The 22810-nt window shown below is 41.3% G+C and overlaps 1 protein-coding gene across 1 annotated transcript in view; it reads left to right on the top strand.

The window, feature by feature from the left end:
- LOC116719629 (zeta-sarcoglycan) overlaps positions 1 to 22346 on the top strand; it is a 350021-nt gene extending 327675 nt beyond the window's left edge. The window contains exon 8 of the mRNA XM_032562196.1: positions 19662 to 22346. Within this exon, the coding sequence (XP_032418087.1) occupies positions 19662 to 19868 (207 nt within the window). The 3' untranslated portion in view covers positions 19869 to 22346. The remainder of the gene's footprint in view (positions 1 to 19661) is intronic.
- Positions 22347 to 22810: the final 464 nt, after the last annotated feature.

The following is a 22810-nucleotide window of genomic DNA, read 5'->3' as shown; positions in this document are numbered from 1 at the left end:
GAGATCCTGGAGGAGTTTTGAGTAGAAAAACACAAAGTGTCACATAAGCCGAAGTTGTTTCTTAGTTGTTGTTTTTTTTTTCTATTTCAATAACGTTTGGCGAGGAAAACAAAATAAATACTGATACAAAACCGGGAGCGCTGATCTTGAGAAAGGCGTGAACGCCAGAACAATAACTTTTAATGAAACACACATGAAGTTGAAGTGTGCGAGAATGTTTTTCAGCTCGTTAAAAAAAAATAAATTAAAGATTTTGACATTGATTGATTTCTTTATGCACTCCTAACTCAACGAAGCAATCAGAAAAGCATCACCCCAGTGAAGGTAAATCATGATTTAATTTCTTGTTGGATGGACAATTACACTAAAAAGAAATTATAGTGGAAAAGGAGGGAATGATAGTAGGGTCCAGCTTTGGTATCCAATATTCATGTCATTTATGCTTATTTGAATTTTCCACCAATGAGTCATTTAAGAGGTTTTATGTTGTGTTCGATGCACTATCATAAATGTTTCAAGTTCATCTATAAATCTTGAATACTATGTGACCTCGTTTGCTAGGCTGAGACATTATTTATTTTTAAAATCGAGTCCAAAGAAAACAGACCCTCTTGAAGCTGAAATGTGGAACCATTTTCTAAAATTAAACAATTCACACACATTATTATTATATTACATTGTCATTATTATAAGAGTATTTTAGAGTCACAAGCGAATGTCAAGCATCAGAGAGTTCAAAGACATGAGCTGCTTAATTTTTGCTAGTGGTGGGACTCAATTAAAATTTTTAATTGCGGGGTTTGTAATTCATTAATCGCAATTAATTGCATTTTAATCAAACTATACATTGACAAGATAAGTAATATTTTCAATTCAAAACCCCTTTTAAATGTTAAATTATAAAGCAAATACACTACGAGCTCTGATCATTCATTTGACTTTGGTGAAAATATACCACTTTAAAAATGTGGACTGTGGATGCTGACATAAATGTCCGGGACGTCTGGGCGCGCTCCAAATGTTTCGTATTGAGATGGTATTTTGGGCTTTAATGGTTCCGGTGAAAAGCCAACTGCTTTTTGCACAGCTTGCACACGACAATAGTCTTTTCTAACGTTCCAATCAGATTGTTTTTTTGAAGCACAAATTAACGCCCAGCGGTCCGAGTGAAGCGGCTTTATTGTTTGCAGATGTCACTTGTGCGTCCGAATTACGGCCGTACCAGAAACACGCAAATAGAAAGATTCCAGCTAGAACGCTTCCATATTACAAAAATACATTTAATTGGGCTAAGAAATGTTTTGAGTTAAAACAACTGTTAATAACTAATAATCAAAGTCCTGACCATAATCCCCATCTACTAAACCGTTAAAGACAATGAGCAAATATCTTGCATCTTGAATATTTGTTGAGCTCTCTTGCACGTAAATTCCAATCCAATGTTTAAACATGTGCAGTATATTTTTGTTTACTAACAGTTTCGACTCGACAATAAAAGGTCTATGTCCAGTGAAGCAAAAGTGACATGCCTTTACTCTTTTTGTTTTTAAAATAAATATTTGAGGGTTTTTCTGTATAAAGAAGAGATCATTTGAAAATATGCGCCAACTCACCATCGACTAGAAATGAGAAATATCCTAAGTAATCAAATAAAATACAGTCGGACTTCTGTTGTTTCATGAAGTTGTTTCACCTCACATTCAAAGGCTTCTTCAGATAAAACACAGATGGAAACAGGCTTATAGGATGTAATCAAAACACACACTAATAGGGCCATTAAGGTCACTAATAGGGCTATTAAGGTCACTAATGGGGCTATTAAGGTCACTAATGGGGCCATTGAGGACACAGTTCAGTTTTACGTTTGGGTTGTTGTCCTTTGATGATCCAAGCATTCCCTAGCGATGCCATGGCAGTTGTTTTGGTCACATGTTCCCAAATTGGGAATTGCTGTTAAAGTGCTGAGGTAGAGGAGAGAAGGCTGTGATGCTCCCTCATCTGTTCAGTGCTGAAGATGCCATTTGGATGACTTTGTTTTTAATAAAGCGAGACTTTCTTCCATTTTCCGAAAAAAGGGAGGGCCAATAATAGACATTCAAAATCACTTACATTCTCATTTGGATGAGAGATGTAATGTGTTTAAGGAACAAGAGAAGTATTTGAGATCATACGTTTTTTGAAGATGGACTAGCAGAAGTCTTTTGTGGTACCACAAAGGCTGTGTCACACAAGGCGATGAGCAATAGCACCATGTTCAAAAGCCAACAGCTCTTTTTTGCAAATATTTCTAGAATCCAGCTGCCTTTTATTGAGCTTAAGGTGTTCTCAAATGATGTAAAACTGAAGTATATTTCTCTCATGAATAATGCCTTAAATTTGTTTGAATGCCACTACATATTAAAGGTTGCAAATTCATTGCAAACGAATTATTAGTATTTCCCCACTTCATTTCGCTGTCAACCTCTATGAACGGAAATCGGATTAATTACAGGAAGTTTTCACAAAAGTTTGGCTACATTCAAGTTTTGTTGTTTGTTTACACAGTCCTGGGGTTCGTTAAAATGTCATAGCCTCGAGGCGTTACAGGGTGCTATACAGGGACCGGCTTTTTTCTCCTTGCTTGTTTTCTTTACCTGCGGGTAAGGCAAGAATGATGAGTAAACAAAAATGTTGGCAGAACGTAACTCCCTGTCATAAGAGCCAATAAGCACACAGACACAATAACGCAGAACATACAAATTACACAAAGCACTCAAATTCAAGCCGAAGAATAATTACATACAATTTTGTGAGTACAAACCGCCCCTACTGCACACACTACAGAAATAACAAGCTTTATCCCCTGATATGAGTGGATATATGCACGGCCGTCACAAAAATATGAACCAGTGTGAACTCAAAGTGCACTTCAACAGCTGCCACTACTTTTTTCAATCTCCAGAGATTTTCTGTTTACTTCTAAGTCTTGTTTTCATCATTCAGCTCCACTTAAGAGACTGCATCTATGTGTACGTGTCTATGGGTGCGATAACAGATTAGCAGATACCTGCCAATGGCTAAGTGATGTGGAGGATTTTTTATTTTTTTTTAAAGGTGCGATTCATGTCAGAAAAGTTATTAGCCTATACTTCACACTCCCTGCGGTGGCTTTGCCAGATAGGGGTGCATTTGTGATCCTGTCAATCTGATGCAACTCTGTCTCAGACTCTTATTTTTCTGGGTCTTATTTTCATTGCTTTTGAATAATATTTTAGTCTTAAACCATTACTGTTTAAAACCAACAACATCTTCTGCAATACAGTTCTCGTGTCCTTCGTTAAAATGACCTTCGGGCATCAAAATATATTTAGTTTGAATTTTAAGTACAAGTCGCAACTCAAGCAGCTCAGCAGTGCAGTCTAAAGGAGAAACCAAAGGAAGTTGGGGACCTTACATATTTTCAACATTTTATAGTCAAAGAGTTAATAAATGCTTGAGACGACGTGGTGGAAACGTGTTCTTCAGTATAATCCCATTCATTCATTTTTTAAGGAATCCTTGATTTACTTGTGGCATCCATTCAGGAGTGTCTTAATACCTGCTTCTGCAGTGCGTTGCCTACTTATCCAGTGCTTTGTCAAACATGGAGAGTCATAAGAAACTAAAGGAACAACTAATTACTCTTATGTTGGTAATGTAAAACAACAGTGCTAACAACTGGGCCACATTGTTGCATTGAGGTGGCAGCAGCCTAAGCAGGGAGGCCTAGACTTCCCTCTCCCCAGGAATTCCCTAGGCGTTCCCAGGCGAGCTGAGGAACATCGTCCCTCCAAACACCCTGAGGAGAAAACTCATTTTGGCTACTTATATCTGCGATCTCGTTTTTTCAGTGACGACCCAAAGCTCATGACTATAGATGAGGGTAAGAACGTGGATCGACCAATAAATCAAGAGCTTTGCCTTTTGACTCAACTTTCTGTTGACCACAACAGACCAGCACAGCATCTGCATCACCAATCTGCCTATTTATCTCTGACTCCATATTTCCCGGGATACTCCTCCACCTGAGACAGGACCTCTTTCCTGACCCGAAGAAGGTTTTCAGGCTCAAGACCACGGTCTCAAATATAGAGGCACTGATTCACATCCTGGCCGCTTCACACTTGGCTGAGAACTGCTCCAGTGAAGCTGTAGATCATGACCCGATACTCTCGTCAGGTTGCGATCTGCAACGTGATGCGAAAAGCAGAGACGCAATCCTAAGGCCACCAAATGGATCCCCTCACCACAGGATCGATGATTTAAGGCAGCCTTGGCGGAGTCCAACTATCACCGCAAACGAGTTGGACTTATTGACCAGACTCTGACACCAGTTGTACAGAGACCTGACAGCCCGGCTCAAAGAGCCTGGTACCCCGGTCAAACCCCTTCTACAAGTCCACAAAAGACATGTAGACTGGTTGGACGAACTCCCATCACCCTCCAGGACCCTGCTGAGGGTCCAGTGTTTCACAACCAGGACGTAGACCACACTACTTTTCCTGAATCCGAGGTTCTTCTATCCAATGGATCCTCCTCTTCAGAACCCCGGGGCACTCCTGTGTTGTGTGTAAATACTTTGATCACGTAACATTGTGGTATTTTTTACCAAGGATTCTGATTACCAAGCTTGTACCTTTGTGAAATGTACTTTTTTTGTCTGCTGTAGATGCATGTTTCCATGAATATGTTTGCATACAACCACTGTGCTTACCTGGTACAGTATTGTTGACAGTTTTCTTTCTTTTGGTGCCTCTTTGTTTGGGTTATAAACCTCTTTCAGTGTCTCTTCAGCCTCAGTCATTTCATCCATTGTCAGCTCCCATTCCTGCTTGTGTCCATTCAACCAGGCTAATGGTCTGTGTAATACACTCAGATTGCTTCACCACCACCCACCTTTCTGTGTGGCAACAAGAAAAGAAAAGAACAAAAAAGGCAAAAACAGAGGGAAGGTTAGCCATGGGGAGACAGTCATGAACGGTGTGGACACAATTCAGGGAGTTTGTGTGTGCTGAGATACTTTTGCTATTGTCCTTTCGACCTCCATTATGCCTCTCTATACCTTTCTTTTTTTCGCTCCCCGATTCTTTCAATGTCTCGGCTAAAGATTTTAAGCTCAAGCTTTTCTCTCTTTGGTTCCTGGCAGTCCTCTAAAAAGTAGTCGTCAAGTTTTTCTTCGTGAGAGCCTGATGTGAGGATCAGAATCAGTCTGACATATGTCGACTAACAAACCTCAAAGTTCCAAGAGTTTGTTATGATTGCATCAAATCAGCCCCTTTGAGATTCTGTTAGGGTAAGCAACTTATATTTCAGCATCATGGTGCTTTCACATTTTCTGATTTAATAGAGATATTCTGATAATGTAGATTTTTATATGTAATGAAACCTTTCATTGTTAATATTTTGCTCCCAAGAGGCCAGAATTTCTTCTCATATTTTTAATGAGGGCTTCATCAATAGTTCCTACAGATTTTTAAGGCCTTATAATGTTTTCTTCTATCATTTTTTTGTGACTCTTAGATTTTTTTTTTCTTCTTCTATATCTAGTATTTGTACTTGACCAACTGAGGACACAAAGCAGAGTTTGCATCTGTAAGTAATATCTTTAAGAACTTGGAAAATTCTCACTGAATATCAGTCAGAAAACCTGAGAGATGCAGTTACTGTAAATAAAGTTTTCTTATATCTTCTACTCAAAATCATATTTAGAGTTAGACTTGCCTTATTGTCAATGAACAAAGACATGATAGTGAATTTGGAAGTGAAATGTTGTTGCTTGGCTTGGAGTACACAGAAAAAAATACTGAAAAACTATAAATACATATGCATATATACAAGTGTGACTGGTGCATGTGAATAATATTTATGTGAATAGTAATTGTGAAAGGTCAATGTTCATATACTCTATGAATAAGTTGGCATTGTAACAAATGGTAAACAATTTAAAAAGGCGTTGAGTAATTAGGATTAGATTTACAAATCATGTGAAAATGATACTTGGGGGGACAAATCAATAAATCAACTATTTATCAACTAAGTTTCATTCTACCTGGTTACAAATTTAAAAATGGGGCAGGTTTCCTTGTTTTTTTTTGTTGTTTTTTTTACGTTGCCTCTGAATGTGGGTCGCGCTAACCCCTCCGCCACCACGGCACGCCCGCAGGTTTCCTTGTTCACATTTTCAAGAACTAAACTTCTTCCCCTCTGCCCTCAAGTTCATAAATACCTGACTGCATAAAGGCTTGCTGCTTCCCCTGAGATCTGTCTTTCTGCACTCAGATTTTGGAGGTGACCTGTGCTTTAACTCGACCTTTCCACCTGTCACTCAGCCATGTCTGTTTGCGAATTTTCACATTTTGCTCTCAGATATTTGTAAAACAAAAAGAGTCCTTTCAAAAATCCCTGCCATTAAAGCGCCAAATATGACCCCGACCCCTCCATTCACCGCCACCACCTTCTATCAGACCTCGAACTAAACACAAAAAGCAGAATTCGTTATTCGTTTGTTTGTTTATTTGTTCTGAATCCAGAATGTCAGCTTAAATGGAAGTGTATCTGGGAATAAAAACGCCAGTCACATATTCACTGAGCATTTCAGCATGTGAGAGCAACACTTTGAAATTGAGCTATCTGGGTTTGGAAACTCTTGGAGACTCAGCAGGAGTCTCAGTAAAAGTCTTAGAGGCTTTAGAGAGATCAACAAGCCTCCAAGCGATGAGGGGAAACTCATACTGCTTACAGGGCATTTTTTACAGAAGAGATGCAAGTTACCTACCGTAATAAACAAGCCAACAGAAACCGGCTGCCAGCATGTACTTAAGATGATGGGAGATGCCAAGATGAAGGTCAAGTCGGGAGACCTTCCATTAGGCTATCACTACCAGCGTCTGTGGTTTTTCTCTATCTGCCTGTCTGTTATTAGAGGCTGAAAAATAGTCAGTGCAGTGCAGGGGATTCATCATCATAGACTCTCACAAAATCAGTCTATGGGAATTAATTTATCTATGTAACACACATTTTGACAGTTTTATGTTCTCCGGCTCCTCCTTGGCAATGAAGGATAACGCCAATGAATCGGCTATGGTAGATCAAAAGTGCAAAAATTAAAGATGCCGATCAGAGATTTTGTGACTCAACCACATGGCAACAGCTTTAATTGATTCTGACATGTCTGTTAGTTAGAATTAACAACAAAATGCAGTTTTCTATTATGTTGAAAGACTGAAGACTTCCTAATGAAGTCAAAACAAATATATTGAAACATCTAAGAGTTACATGGCTGTCTAGTTTTGCTGTATTGTTAAATCCGTCTATCTCCAAATCTATACTACTGAAATCTTCATTAGAAAAAAAATATATATATATAATGTGCACTAAAAATAATAATTTTTCTTCTGTTTCTTTTTTTTAAAAAGCATCAGTTTCAAGCTTAATATTTGTGAGGAAAACATTGACTTACTGTTACGCATTAGATCCTAAAATTGTTCAGGAATTTATTGTAAATATACAGGAGCTTTCAGCACTGTCATTAAATATTGATACATTTGCCAGAGGCATTGTCACACCATGTACATGACATATAACTCTGCATTCAGACTGGATTTCACAAACATTATAAAACAATGGAAATCTATTAGAATTACCATTTTAATCTGTTTTTCTGTATCTTTTCATGAGTTATTAACATCATTTGGATAGGGAGCATGTTTAGCATGATCTTCTTTTCTTTTTTTTTTTACAAAGCAATTATTGACCTTAACTTTGGCATATCATATCTTAAAGGTTGCCAATGTTTCCTGAGCCAGCATGTTCTGTGACAAATCCAACTCGAGTCATCAAAGAGATGAAACAAAGCAACTTTCCAGTAAAATGTTTTCTTTCCTGTTGCCTGCTAACATTTAACTCCTCATTATAGTGTCCAAAGGAAGAAAAGAAACATATTTCTTCCTAGAAGCTTCTAACGCCGCAGAGATGCTGAAAACAAATCACTGAGTCTTCATCCCTCACTGAAGAATGATCTCACTGCTAGTCAGCTAGTTGGGTTTGTGAACAGGCCGTTTCTGGTTATCATCCAAATATATGGCTGCATCTCTATCATTTTCGTTTGTTTGCTGAGAAGAATGGCAACTATATCAGAGAGAACTCTGTGCAATAACTGAACAGAGAATCAACCACATGCATATCAGCATTTTCATTTTTGTGTGAACCAGTTAATTTGAAACTTTACCACCATCAACCAGTTAGCTAGAAGAATTCATGAAATCCTGTCCTGGCTACCTCCACCTATGTCTTTGTCATTTTTCATTTAGCTCCATTTATTTTGTAACAAGCAACTCTGGCCAAAACCACAAAATTATGATTATTTTCATTCCTTAGAAATGCATATAGCCTGACCTTTTTCTGTTTAGTGCAATCCTATTCTAAAGAAAAACCAAGACGATTCTTGGTTTTCATGCACAAAACAAAGAAAAAATCTAAACATTGGCACGAAAGAAGCCGAAGTGTAAAAGATTCAGTTTTGTGGCGAAAGCAACAGAATTTCCCCCACATGTATTTCGGCTGCGCAGCCGGGTGTTACCAACCTAAATTAGACAACTTAAATGTACCAGGCATCTTTGCTACAAATGAGAGCAGAGGGGCGCTCTTACTTTCTCCCCTTCACATCCTTTGCTTACGTCTTACTTCCACTTCCTTTCTCCTTTCATACCAGAAAAGCGCTATTTCTTTCTGAGCTGCCGCCCCTAGTTTCTGAGAAGTCACTCATCTCCCTCTTTTGCTGTTCATGGCTGTGCCAAAGGAAATCATCCATGAAAAATGCTTTGACCCTTCATAATTGTGGCTCTCTGCATGTTTTCCATTTCCTTGGTGCCAGAGGGGGGGCACGATGGCGAGCGTCTGGTGGCCGGGCTTTTACCCATGGAGCCCGGCCGGGCTCAGCCCGAAGAGGAAACATGGGCCCCCCCTCCCATGGGCCCACCACCCGTGGGAGGGGCCAAAGGGGTCGGGTGCAGTGTGGGATGGGTGGCAGCAGAGGGAGGGGACCCTGGCGGTCCGATCCTCGGTTGCAGAAACTGGCTCTTGGGACGTGGAATGTCACCTCTCTGGTGGGGAAGGAGCCGGAGCTAGTGCGTGAGGTCGAGAGGTTCCGGCTAGAAATAGTCGGTCTCACCTCGACGCACGGCTCTGGTTCTGGAACCAGTCTCCTTGAGAGGGGCTGGACATACTTCCACTCTGGAGTTGCCCAAGGTGAGAGGCGTCGGGCAGGAGTGGGCATACTTGTTGCTCCCCATCTCGGCGCCTGTACGTTGGGGTTTACCCCGGTGAACGAGAGGGTAGCATCCCTCCGCCTACGGGTGGGGGGACGGGTTCTGACTGTCGTTTGTGCTTACGGGCCGAACGACAGTTCAGATTACCCACCCTTTTTGGAGTCCTTAGAGGGGGTACTGGAGAGTGCTCCTCCTGGGGACTCCCTTGTTCTGCTGGGGGACTTCAACGCTCACGTGGGCAATGACAGTGAGACCTGGAGGGGCGTGGTTGGGAGGAACGGCCCGCCCGACCTGAACTCGAGCGGTGTTCTGTTGCTGGACTTCTGTGCTCGCCATGGATTGTCCATAACGAACACCATGTTCAAGCATAAGGGTGTCCATATGTGCACTTGGCACCAGGACACCCTAGGCCGCAGTTCGATGATCGACTTTGTCATCGTTTCATCGGATCTGCGGCCGTATGTCTTGGACACTCGGGTGAAGAGAGGTGCGGAGCTGTCCACTGACCACTACCTGGTGGTGAGTTGGCTCCGGTGGTGGGGGCGAAAGCCGGTCAGACCTGGCAGGCCCAAACGTGTTGTGAGGGTCTGCTGGGAACGTCTGGCGGAATCCCCTGTGAGACGGAGCTTTAACTCCCATCTCCGGCAAAACTTCGAACACGTCCCGGGGGAGGTGGGGGACATGGAGTCTGAGTGGACCGTGTTCCGTGCCTCCATTGTCGAGGCGGCCGATCGGAGCTGTGGCCGCAAGGTTGTCGGTGCCTGTCGCGGCGGCAACCCTCGAACCCGCTGGTGGACACCTTCGGTGAGGGATGCCATCAGGCTGAAGAAGGAGTCCTATCGGGCCTTTTTGGCCTGTGGGACTCCGGAAGCAGCTGATGGGTACCGGCGGGCGAAGCGGCATGCGGCTCGGGCGGTTGCTGAGGCAAAAACCCGGGCGTGGGAGGAGTTTGGAGAGGCCATGGAGAAAGACTTCCGTACGGCTTCGAGGCGATTCTGGTCCACCATCCGGCGTCTCAGGGGGGGGAAGCGGTGCAGCACCAACACTGTTTATAGTGGGGATGGTGTGCTGCTGACCTCTACTCGGGACGTTGTGGGCCGGTGGGCAGAGTACTTCGAAGACCTCCTCAATCCCACCAACATGCCTTCCACTGAGGAAGCGGAGCCTGGGGACTCTGGGTTGGGCTCTCCAATCTCTGGGGACGAGGTCGCCGAGGTGGTTAAAAAGCTCCTCGGTGGCAGGGCCCCGGGGGTGGATGAGATCCGCCCGGAGTTTCTTAAGGCTCTGGATGTTGTAGGGTTGTGTTGGTTGACGCGACTCTGCAATGTCGCATGGACATCGGGGGCAGTTCCCCTGGATTGGCAGACTGGGGTGGTGGTCCCCCTGTTCAAAAAGGGGGACCGGAGGGTGTGCTCCAATTATAGAGGGGTCACACTCTTAAGCCTCCCTGGCAAGGTCTATTCAGGGGTCCTGGAGAGGAGGGTCCGTCGGATAGTCGAACCTCGGATTCAGGAAGAGCAGTGTGGTTTTCGTCCTGGTCGTGGAACGCTGGACCAGCTCTACACCCTCGGCAGGGTCCTGGAGGGTGCATGGGAGTTCGCCCAACCAGTCTACATGTGTTTTGTGGACCTGGAGAAGGCGTTCGACCGTGTCCCTCGGGGAGCCCTGTGGGGGGTTCTCCGGGAGTATGGGGTACCGGGCCCTTTGATACGGGCTGTCAGGTCCCTGTATGACCGGTGTCAGAGTCTGGTCCGCATTGCCGGCAGTAAGTCGGGCTCGTTTCCGGTGAGAGTTGGACTCCGCCAGGGCTGCCCTTTGTCACCGATTCTGTTCATCACTTTCATGGACAGAATTTCTAGGCGCAGCCAAGGTGTTGAGGGGATCCGATTTGGTGGCCTTAGGATCTCATCTCTGCTTTTTGCAGACGATGTGGTCCTTTTGGCTTCATCAGATCGTGATCTGCAGCTCTCGCTGGAGCGGTTCGCAGCCGAGTGTGACGCGGCCGGGATGAGGATCAGTGCCTCCAAATCCGAGGCCATGGTCTTGAGCCGGAAAAGGGTAGAGTGCCTTCTCCGGGTCAGGGGGGGTGTCCTGCCCCAAGTGGAGGAGTTTAAGTATCTCGGGATCTTGTTCACGAATGGGGGAAGAAGGGAGCGGGAGATCGACAGGCGGATTGGCGCAGCGTCTGCTGTCAAGCGGGCGCTGTACCGGTCCGTCGTGGTGAAGAGAGAGCTGAGCCAAAAAGCGAAGCTCTCGATTTACCGGTCGATCTACGTTCCCACCCTCATCTATGGTCATGAGCTTTGGGTCATGACCGAAAGAACGAGATCGCGGATACAAGCGGCCGAAATGGGTTTTCTCCGTAGGGTGGCTGGGCTCTCCCTTAGAGATGGGGTGAGAAGCTCAGTCATCCGGGAGGGACTCAGAGTAGAGCCGCTGCTCCTTCACATCGAGAGGAGCCAGTTGAGGTGGCTCGGGCATCTGGTCAGGATGCCTCCTAGACGCCTCCCTGGTGAGGTGTTCCGGGCACGTCCCACCGGGAGGAGGCCCCGGGGAAGACCCAGGACACGCTGGAGGGACTATGTCTCTCGGCTGGCCTGGGAACGCCTCGGGATTCCCCCGGAGGAGCTAGAAGAAGTGGCTGGGGAGAGGGAAGTCTGGGCCTCCCTTCTGAAGCTGCTACCCCCGCGACCCGACCTCGGATAAGCGGAAGAAGATGGATGGATGGATGGATGGATGGATGGTGCCAGAGGCACATGCTTGCTAAACTGGTGTTAGAGGAAGATGGGCTTAGACGTAAATTCACGGTTTATGCACATGTTCAGGCCCTTGTGTGGACTCCCACATTTGTATTCGCGCATGAGTGATACATACAATACAGCCGGATTCAGTCTGTAAGTAATTTGAAAAAGGCGATTTTCAAAAGTTGCCCGGCTAAAGCAAATGATTGCTTTGACTCTACTTTACCGATATGGAATGAATATTAAGTTTGGCCTCCTTAAGGCTTAAGTTCCAAAATGATTTCATGTTCACTGGGAATTCCGATGTTTTTATGTCTAGCAAGAGGAACATTTTTGCAGTGAGCCAAAAAGAAATAGCCAATGTGTTTTTGAAGAAGGGGCCAGCTGGGGTTTGAAAACCTTGGTCATACTTGACGACCGTTTACTTTTGGTACATTATTTTCCTACTTAGTATCTTAGAACTAAGAATTAAGAGGCCCTACCAGACTTCATAAATCATCTATTTTAACAAGATATGTTCATTGCCTGACATGCTAAATTACTTATGACTTTCGTTTACTTGAAAAACCAACAAGTTCCAACATCCAACTTAAGGTATTGTTGTGCCAGTTTACTCTTAACCACTTGTTCAGTTCACACAGGTTAACACTGAATTATCTGGTTGTGAATACTTGGATGACAGTCTTTTTTTTTTTTTGCTATTCCATTTTTAATAAATTTGCAAAACATTCCAAATATTCCATGTTGTCATAATGGGGCAATTGTGTGGAAATTTTGAGGAGAGAGATTCATTTAAAACTGTTTGAAATAATTCAACATTTTGTAACATAACAAAATGTTGAAAGAGTAAAGTGCTGTGAAAGGGAATACTTTCCAGATAAACGTCTGAACCGTGCAAAGAGGCACATGCACAGAATCATAACGCTCTTTTCTTGGGAGTACATGTTAAGACAGTTGTGAAAAAAAGAAGCTAAATTTTGTCCTACACATTTCTGAGACAGAACAAACCATCGATCCAAAGTACAAAATTCAAGTTAATGCTAAATGCTTATTAGCAGTATTAGAATTAAAACCAAAGTTCACCGATTTACAAAGTATGATGGTTAGCTTGATCTTAAACAGGCAAAATTCTTGGAATAAATCACCATTGCGATTGAAATAATTGAAAGACCTCGTCTTAATCCCTGATCTATGATGAGTGAAATTACTCCTACAGTCTGGTTTGGCTAAGAACTTCCTCACACTGTTGGGGAAGTTAACAGTTTAGCTGCGCAACTGAGATATGCTTGCATTGACATTACTAACTTTAATATTGGACCTTATGATGGAAGAGTTGTTTACATCCTTCCCTGAATTTTACAGCACAAAAGTTGATATTAAGTCAGTGTCTTTTTATGATATGAATGTAGGTTTGAGGGTTTTTATGTTGTTGTTTTGCTGCTAAAACATATTTTTATTTATACCAATACTACATTTTATTTTTTAAATTAATTAAGCACTAAGCAGTTTGCTGAGAGTCCCTTAAATTCTTGTTTTTGTTCTGTCATATTATCCCACCTAAATGCTTGGAGGAAGATTTCTCAGTAACACTTTATTTGAGGGGGTATGCATAAGACTGACTTCATACTGTCAAAAACATAATATAACACCATGAACGTGAATATTTATGACTGTTGTCATGAAGTGTCACTCAGTAAATAACGACGCTTTCAATTCAGTTATTAAATGGACTTTTAATGCCAGTTTTAGCAACTTTGCATTGAAAGTGTCAATATTTACAGAATGCCACTTCAAAGCAGTCATAGACATTCATAAAGACTCCTTCATGTTTACAACTGGTGTTATATCATGTTTATGACAGTGTCATGTCAGTCTTATGCACACCCCGTCAATGAAAGTGTTACCGATTTCTCTTTTGGTTTTGATGCTGAACTGAGAGATGTTTCCTGACAAAGTTATAAATAAGATAATGTCTTTTAAATGCTGGCCAGCAGAGTCCCCCTTATTGTCTCCTCTAATCTGAACAACCCTCAGGTATCTGTCAGAGCTCCTTCTGTCACATCTAGTTTGTTCTGAGCTGAGAAGCGTGACCACTGAAATCTATTTTATTGAGTTACCTACTTGACTGGCTCAAAGTGAAAATTGAATGCAAATCATATGCTTTATCAGCTACATAACTCTTTTTTTAATTTTTTTCTATCACCAATGAGCAGTGGACTCATACCCGGTTTGAAATCCACTGTGTCATAATTTCATTGAAACTGACTGCACTGAATTATTAACAGTTCGAAAGGATTTGAGTTTATATAATTGGATTTGAATTTGAGTCCGTCTCTAATGAGATCATTTTACTTGTTTGGACTGATCTGAACTGTGTGTCTTTGGAGGTAGAGCGGAGCACTGAGGTTGCTTTTTTGTCGGGAATTGGGTAATTGATGACAATATGTCAACCTGGCAGTCAAAGGCACTTTAAATCTGGGATAAGCGCAGTCTGTCTGGATGGAAAGCATCTGTGAAGTTGAACTTTGAAGTGTTGCCAGAAGATTCTCAATTGGATTTCGACCTGAGCTTTTACTGCCGTTCCGAGCATCGCATTGTAGTTCTGCCTGTACGTCCAGGGCTGTTGTCCTGCTGGATGGACGACCTTCAAAATAAGTGGACAATTAGTTCAGTTTAAGACATTTTGTGTGGTCTGTCCTGCATTTTAATATCTAAATGGCTAACCCTTTTATGGACAGGCACATAAAAGTACATTTGAAATAATTTCACTGCCTTATAACATTCTGATACCTCAGAAAAAGGCATTTAGCATTAATGTGGCACTTTATTTTATTTATTTATTTTTTTTATAAAAGGACCTTAATTTTTCAATTTAAGGTTTGAACCCCCAGGACACATTGCCTTCTACAGTTAAAACGGTCAACAAGATAAAAAATAAAAAAATTTAATATTTGTGTAATGTCATACAATAGACATTCTACGCTATGAATTAGCTGAATAAATTTATAGCTTAGAAATGTAAAACATTTTAAAATGTTGTTTTAAATTTTAAAAAAGTGCCACAGAGTCGACTAATTTAATTCTGGAAAAGACATCCTGATTAAGGAATGAATTTCAGTTCAATTATATAGCAGCAGAAAATTGGTTCAATCAAGTCCTGGTTATTATTCAGTCTGATAAAAATCTTTCTTTCCAGGGAAGTCTGTCTATAGAAGCCCCTTTATTAGCGTAGCTTCATCTAAGCTAAACCGATCAGCTCTGACCAATTTTCATGAAGGAGAGGACATACGGTTACACGCCACAGACTGAGAGTTAAACATAGAGAGGAAAAAAAAACCTTAATGCAACAACTTGTATAGGAATCTCATTTCACCTGCATGCATCCACCGTCTTGTTGTAACGTAAATCGATCGGCAAATCGAGAGCTGCAACTTTTGCCTCGGCTCTCTCTTCGCTACTACAGCCTGACATGATGCTCGCTTCACTGCAGATCCATTTTTCTCTCATTCATGATTAAGACCTCAAGACACTTCGACAAATTACTTTTTTTCTAATAGTTGATGAATATTTCCGCAGACGACCACGTTTGAACCCGTTTTTATCGCAGTCCAATGCCCTCCCTAAATTAACTTTAGGCTTTTATTTCTTCAAAAAGAAGGTAGTTAGAAATAAATTTGAGTTCTGGTGCCGAATACGACTGAATCCTTTCACCTTTCAAAGCTGCGAGTGAGTCACAGCAGCTCTTATTAGGGAGATAGAGAAGATGACGAGAGAACACCAGGGACCTATTAAAAACATACCTTGACATTTTGAGATGTTTTGTGTTTTTTTTTTTTTTTTGGTGTATTTTTCTTTTCTAGCCATGTGTGAAAAAGGTTTACTCTTTTTATGAGCAGAACTTTAAAAAAAAAAAAGCCACCTAATTCTGATAGTCACTTGCATGAAACAAGTGAAGAATGTGATCCGATGGAATCAAATACACACGGATTTGTGTAACCAACACACAAATGTATGTTAGAATGAAATTTCTTACATGAGCTGGTGAAAAGATCAGTTTTAAAAATGCAGACAAACATGAAGTTTGAATGAAGTCCATGAACAGATTCAGTACTCTGAAGCTGAATCCTGATTGGGGCGGATTAGCATGTTCAAGATTCAACAAAGTCTAATTTATTGATGTTACCGAGTTCAGTCTCAGCACACCTCTGCAAATTCACAAAAGACAAACCGAACCTTTACAACTCGCTGCAGTGTTTTTTTTGGGGGTTTTTTCTGAACAGGTCCTTGAAGACACAAGACGGGGGGAAAGAAAACAGCTCTAAGCATTTGGGGCAAGGCGAGGTACAAAGAAAACTCCCCGGAGCGAGAAGGACCCATTCTGATGTTTGGCACTTCTATCTTTAGTGTCGCTGCAGAGAGATTAGCACACAAAACAGCAGGAAGGGGTTTCTGTGAACAATACAACTTGCAAGTATGGGCTCTGCGTGTGTGGAACATCGTTTTTCCACAAAGACGAAGGAAACCACCAAAAGGAAACTCTCTTCACTGCAAACTATTACGACTAATGAGTAGTTTGTGGTTAACGTGCTCCGGAGCTCCAATGTGTTCACAGCGTAATAATAAATGGAGCCACAGGTGCCACAGACCACCTGAGATCCCCCTTCAAATATGGCGAGAGTTATTGGAGCTGAGTGCGCTCTTAATCTGTCCGGAGTGTGTTGTGTTCACACCTGTCCATTTGTGAAAAGACCGCCATGGATTCTCGTTAATGCCAGGTCTGAGCAGGACTTCAGTCCCACGGGAAAAGAAAACATGGAGAAGCAACAAATTTGTGGTTTTTACAGTGAACACCTGTTGAAATAAATCAGCCGAGGAACTTTTTCTACAGACACACATGAGCCTTAGTACAGATCTAAGAACAGCTAAAGGTTTGTGTATTTAAATGAGACACTTTACATGACAAAGGCATCATGCTATTGCATATCTCTCCTCCTATTGTATGGTATCAATGTCCGTGGCTGCAAAAACTGGTTAAAACTTTGTATAATCTCCAGCAAACTCTAATACTAAAGTAATACTTTTATCGCTTCGGGATGCACTGAGATTTTGAACGCAGCATTGACCTTTCAGCCCGATTCGGTCACGTGATTATCGGTGGTGGACAAAGACAATGTTGGGATCGACCAATTTATTTAAGTTCTCCGTCTGCCGGGGCTCACGCCGACTGTGTTAGAGCTGCCGCAACATGTGTGAGACGTAAGCAGCAGCGTGGCAGCGACATTCAGGAGACCTTTTCGGAGTCGGAGTGTTTCGCCTAATAACGGCAGTGTTGCTCTTGTAGCATTCTGCAGGTTGCGTTGCTAGACTTCATTTGCCTTCATGCTGCTGTCAAACGAATGCCTTGCTTTTAGTCTACGTTTGTTGAAAGTAACATTAGTGTATGTGTGTTTTCCTTTTTTTTCAACAAATACTATGTGGTGATGACCCACAGTATGGTCGTAGGGTTTGGGTTAGGCTATAGAAATGGATGAACAATAATCAGAAGACCATGCAAAGTCTTTGTGTGTGTATATGTGCCTTGTTTATACAGACTGATGTGTACTGTGTCAGCCATTGTGGCATCATTAGTTAAATTAGTTGCTTCCTATCTTTGGAGGTATCCGAACCCTTTAGGTATGGGACGTCTTTTGTGCGAGATTTAACTCATTTAACTTAATTTATGTCATCCTTTTTTTTTGTTGAGAAAACTGTTTGTGTTACCGTTTCCTCTCTATCGCCCCTCTCACATCTTTCCATCAGCTCTTTCTCTCCTCATTGTCTCTTTCTTTCTGCACTCAAAGCAATTTTTCCTCACCCATTTATACTTCCCCTGTCCTCGTTTTTAAATTGAAGTACATGAATAATGGGGATACAAATATCTGCTGAGGAAACTATCCAGCCATGGTGGTGGGAAAAAAAAAAAGAAAACCAAGTGTGTGAGGAAACACCAGAAAAAGGAAAAATTAAGATCTGAACTTCCCTCAAACACAGGAGTAAATAAGTGAGGCAGTCAATAGAAATCGAGATTTCTATTGACTGGATGATTCCCATCCGATCAGAGGGCAGAATTAAGGAGACGGGGGATTTACACCCAGCAGGGCATGAAGAAATTGTTAAGGTTAAATTAACAGAAAGGAACTTTTTTTTTTCTGCAGATTTTAAATCCAAAAGCATTATTTTTTGGGGGTATATGATCCATTGAATTTTTTTTATTTTTTTTTTCAAGACTGTCTTTATCTGAGATCTGAGTTTTGCCTACGTTTGCATATTTTGGTAATTTTTTTTTATTTGTCAATTTTGTATTTTGATTGGTCTCTCCTTATTGCTTATGTTTAGACATTTTGTGTTAACTTTTTCCCTTCTGTTGAAAATGTTTTTCCAGTTCCCCACTTAGTGCTCTCTCTCCGTTTCTCTCTAAACTTCAGATTGTCTATTTAGGCAAATTACTATTTTGATAACTTTTCCATGTTTTTTGAGGGAGAGGGGGGAAAGCATATATATATATATATATATATATATATTTACTAAGACCTACATTATAACTGTGTATCTACTGTGCATTTGCATGGTTTAGGAAAACTTAAGACTTTCATAATTTAACGCTAAATCATTACCTTCCTTTGTATCTAGCACTACAGCATAATATGCTAATTGAAAGTCAAGCCAAACCGTTCAATTCTGCTGCATTAGCATGGCCACTCTGAGCAGCTGAAAATGTTCCATCTATTCTTCCCTGAAATTAAATTTATGAAACTATTATCAAATTTAGCAGAAATCACCCAGTTATAGCAATGCTAAAATGTCATGCTAAGCTATGCAAACGTTCCATCTCCACCAACGAAGATCAAATGATCCATAAAAAGAACTGTTGAGCTGACGGCAGCATAACCCAGTTTCTGATTAATTCTGCAAGTAATCACTTAACCACGTGGCGTCACTCAGATAGTCTCAGATGGTCAGTTGATTTTTAAAATAGCAAAAAACATAATAAATAAACAAAGTCCTGTTCTCGCACATTAGACAAACTGATTTTAAGTCAACAGCGACATTCATACTTTAAAGATGTAACATACCTGAAGGTTCCACTGAATGTGCTTCATTTCTTCAGGATTAGACAGGTATAGCTCACATTTTCCAATACAACAACATTCATAGCCTGTAACCAAACAATTTTACTGCCTCTAATTTCTTTGTATATCCTACTGTCTCTCTTTGCCTACACTCTTCTTTATCTTTTTCCACATCTAACTTTCCCTTCACTTATGTGACTTACTTTTCCTTCCCCCATAAAAAGAAAAATATTCCTAAATAAACATTTCCTCCCGACCTCTATGGAGTTTTAATGACAATCTAACTCGGTGAGAGTATAGTCACTGCCTACAGCAGCATCCTTCCTCTGCTGCACCAAGAACAATGTTTGTTTTTTTTATTCTCTGCTGTTTGTTTGCATGTTATTTTAGGAACACAGAACAGTCCATGTCAGCTCAACCCCCCTGCAGACCTCAAATCAGCATCGATATGTATACGTACATGTCTTTGTTCGTATTGGATGGTTGTTGACTGAAAATATTCTGTCGTCTCTTTTGTGTTTCAACAGATCTTTCTAGATGCCAACACAATCAAGCTGGGCAACATCCCCCTCGGCAGTGCCATAGACCCACTGGAAGGGGCCCCTCCAGGCACCACATACACCAAACAGACTGTGTACGAGCTCTGTGCCTGCGCTAATGGCAAGCTCTACCTGTCCCCAGCTGAGGAGGGATCCACCTGCCAAACCACTAGTAACTTTTGTCTCTGGAGTTGAAAATTAGAGGCTCGTAAAGAGACAGGACATATGGACTAACAAGCTTGGAGCTGACGCTAGCCAACAGACCGCAGGACGAAGGAACGTGTGTGTTTGGATTGAAGCCATCGACAGCTAAGGGTCGGAATCAACGATGACCGACGCATGGCGAAAGGGTGACGCATGTTCGGCAATCGAGTGACACGGATTCGCAAATGGTAGGGAGGTGACGGCTGCTAAGGGATGGGATCAACAAGAAATGTGGGGCTCGGTATCAAGGAACAGCCCACTAAAGGACTGAATCAACATGGAAAAGAGCCTGTGTGAGGCCGGTGCCAGCAGCACACAAATCAAATTAATAAGGATTGGTCTGTGGCCAATGCGAGTAACAAGGATGAATGACTTGGCAAGACACAAAAGATGGTTTTTATACTAAGACCACTCATGGACATAAATGGGCAGTCTAAGGCTTGAGTCTTTGTTGGCCGTCTCTTCCTTTTGCATTTTGCAGCCTGGAGAGACCCTTCAAGTCCTGAGGATTATTCATGGGATTTGCATTGTTTGTTCACTGTTTGACCAAACTATCAAGGAGAAAAGAAAACAAGCTTTTGTTTTGTTTTGGGTTTTTTTCGTTTGGTAAACAGAATAATTGTAAACTGAAAATACCACCCGGGGGAGGTGGACATGTGCTCCTGGTTAACATATCAGTTGGCTACAGTGACAGACGTGAGTGAACACGTTGGCTCAGCCCAGTGGGTAGCTAATAAAATTTAATCAGACAATGGGTTTTGTCTTGTGGGAAGCTAAAGGCTGCCCAATGGACCAATCTATACCAGAAAGGCCTTCCCCCAATGCCCGTCCCTTTTAGTCTTTCAACCCAACATTGTTACGTGAACCTTTTGCATCGGTGTACAAATGATAGTAACAATGTTCTCCAACCCCACTTTCCCTACTGGATAACCAATGCAAATAATTGCGCTTTAAATCTTGCATTCACCAAATTTTTTTCTCATGGATTTTCAACTCTTTAATGTCTTTTATCACCTTTCGTTGTTTTTTTCCCCCCGAATCATGTCTTTTGCTGGTTAACCTCTTGACATCCCTTGTAAACTTATGTTCTCACCCATCTATCAATACATCTCCTCAGCTTTTTTCTCTGTCCATCTTGTTTTCTATTTATCCAACAGCGCTTGACCACTAAAAAAGGCAGATCGTGAAAAATGACGGGGGCGGGGGAACAAACGTCATCTCTTTACAAGTGAATCAGTTGTACTATAAATCCTTGACCTCAAAGTTTTGAATCTCTTCCTCTTCTCCCTCTCTTTTTTTCTGCATATTTTAAATCCAAAAACATCATCTTTTGGGTACATGATCCATTTGAATTAACTGAAAATGATAGAGAAATGTGAATCTTAAGATAAATTGAAGTTCTTATGGGTGCTATAGGGAAAAAAGACAAGTTTTTGTAACTCACTGAAAATTCCAGTAAGAGATGTCAGTGGCAGATGACGTTTAGTCGTATTAATAAGAATGAAATATTTTCATCATATTTTAGAAACCTTTTGCTGCTGTACTTCTTTTCAAACACTCATTGTTCAGTGAGCTCAGTTTTATGATCTTTACTAGGCTTGCCTTTGTCTGCAGAATATCTGCTTTCCCTCTCTACTTCTCGTCCATCAGTAAGGACTCATCTTGTCTTTTCATCACATCTTTTACTTATCAATCATTCAGTGACATATCTTCATATTGTTTCCTCCATCCTATTTCTTACATGCTCATTCGTTACTCTTTTCTTCTCTTTTTTTTTTGACATTGCACGCTTTGATGCCAGGAAATCTGACCCCTATTTTGAAACCCATTTTAAAAACTGCGGCTGTATCACAGGAGAGGTTGGGAAACCGAAACACATTTCTTCAACACTCTGAATGATTTCCAGCTGACTAATCTTTCACCCATCATTTGCGACAATTCAAAATGATAATAAGCATTCACGTGTGGTAGAAACCTAAGGACAATAACTGTGGATGGAGGTTGGTTGTGTCTGTGCGTGTGTGTGTGGGCGTGTGTGTGCGTGGGTGTGCGTGTGTGTGGACTCAACTGGAACAAGGCCCTGAGGCATTCTTTCTTTTTTCCTTTCTTTTAACAAAGTTATACACTGGTGCCTTTGCTACTGTTGGTAAAAGCACATCACAGTTGGAGGATTCACACTACCCTCAGCGGCCCATCCGTGTCTCTGAACTATTATCAATCTGCCTACCTATCTATTTAATTTTCTGACTTTTTTCCTTCCCTTTTATCCTCATTTTGTAGAACTCTCAGTATATCCACCAGACAAAAAAAAAAAAAAGAAGAGGAAAACAATTCAATAATAGATAAAAGTTTGAATTTTAATTTCCTGATGTGTTCCCTTCTGGTTTATTCTTGATAGTAAAAAAAGCACAACTTATGCCATGTATATAACAATACCAATAATACAAAATAAAATATTGTTTTTAAAGAGAATTCCTGGAAGGGGTGTTGTCATTAAATCTTTTTGACTTCAGTTGTTTCCTAACACTTTTTCCTGACAGTATAGGTTATTCTAATCAAATTATTTTTGCGTGCATACCTTTGAATGCTTAATTTGACGGATATGGCATGTGGACACTGTTTGCTTGATAGTGTAATAGCCATTTAACATCCATGTTGTGCTAAATACAGAACAATGCCATTTTACACTCTAGTCTAAGTGGATCCTAAACATAGAAGGGTATTACATGTAAGAAACGGTGTTGTTTTATTTTTATGATGGTGTAAATTACTACATTTATAGTGTGGTAATGTTTTTTTCTTCTTTAAGTTTTATGTTGAGGTACTAAAAACAGAAACATTTTGATCCCATAATAATAACACTGAGTAGCTCTTCTCTCCTTGATCATTTTTGAGAAAACATTTAAAGTACTTTTCCACAACAGTCGTAGTGC

The sequence above is a fragment of the Xiphophorus hellerii genome, chromosome 5, assembly GCF_003331165.1.
Source record: "Xiphophorus hellerii strain 12219 chromosome 5, Xiphophorus_hellerii-4.1, whole genome shotgun sequence".
Lineage (NCBI taxonomy): Eukaryota > Metazoa > Chordata > Actinopteri > Cyprinodontiformes > Poeciliidae > Xiphophorus > Xiphophorus hellerii.
This window is presented reverse-complemented; position numbering and strand designations above follow the sequence as displayed.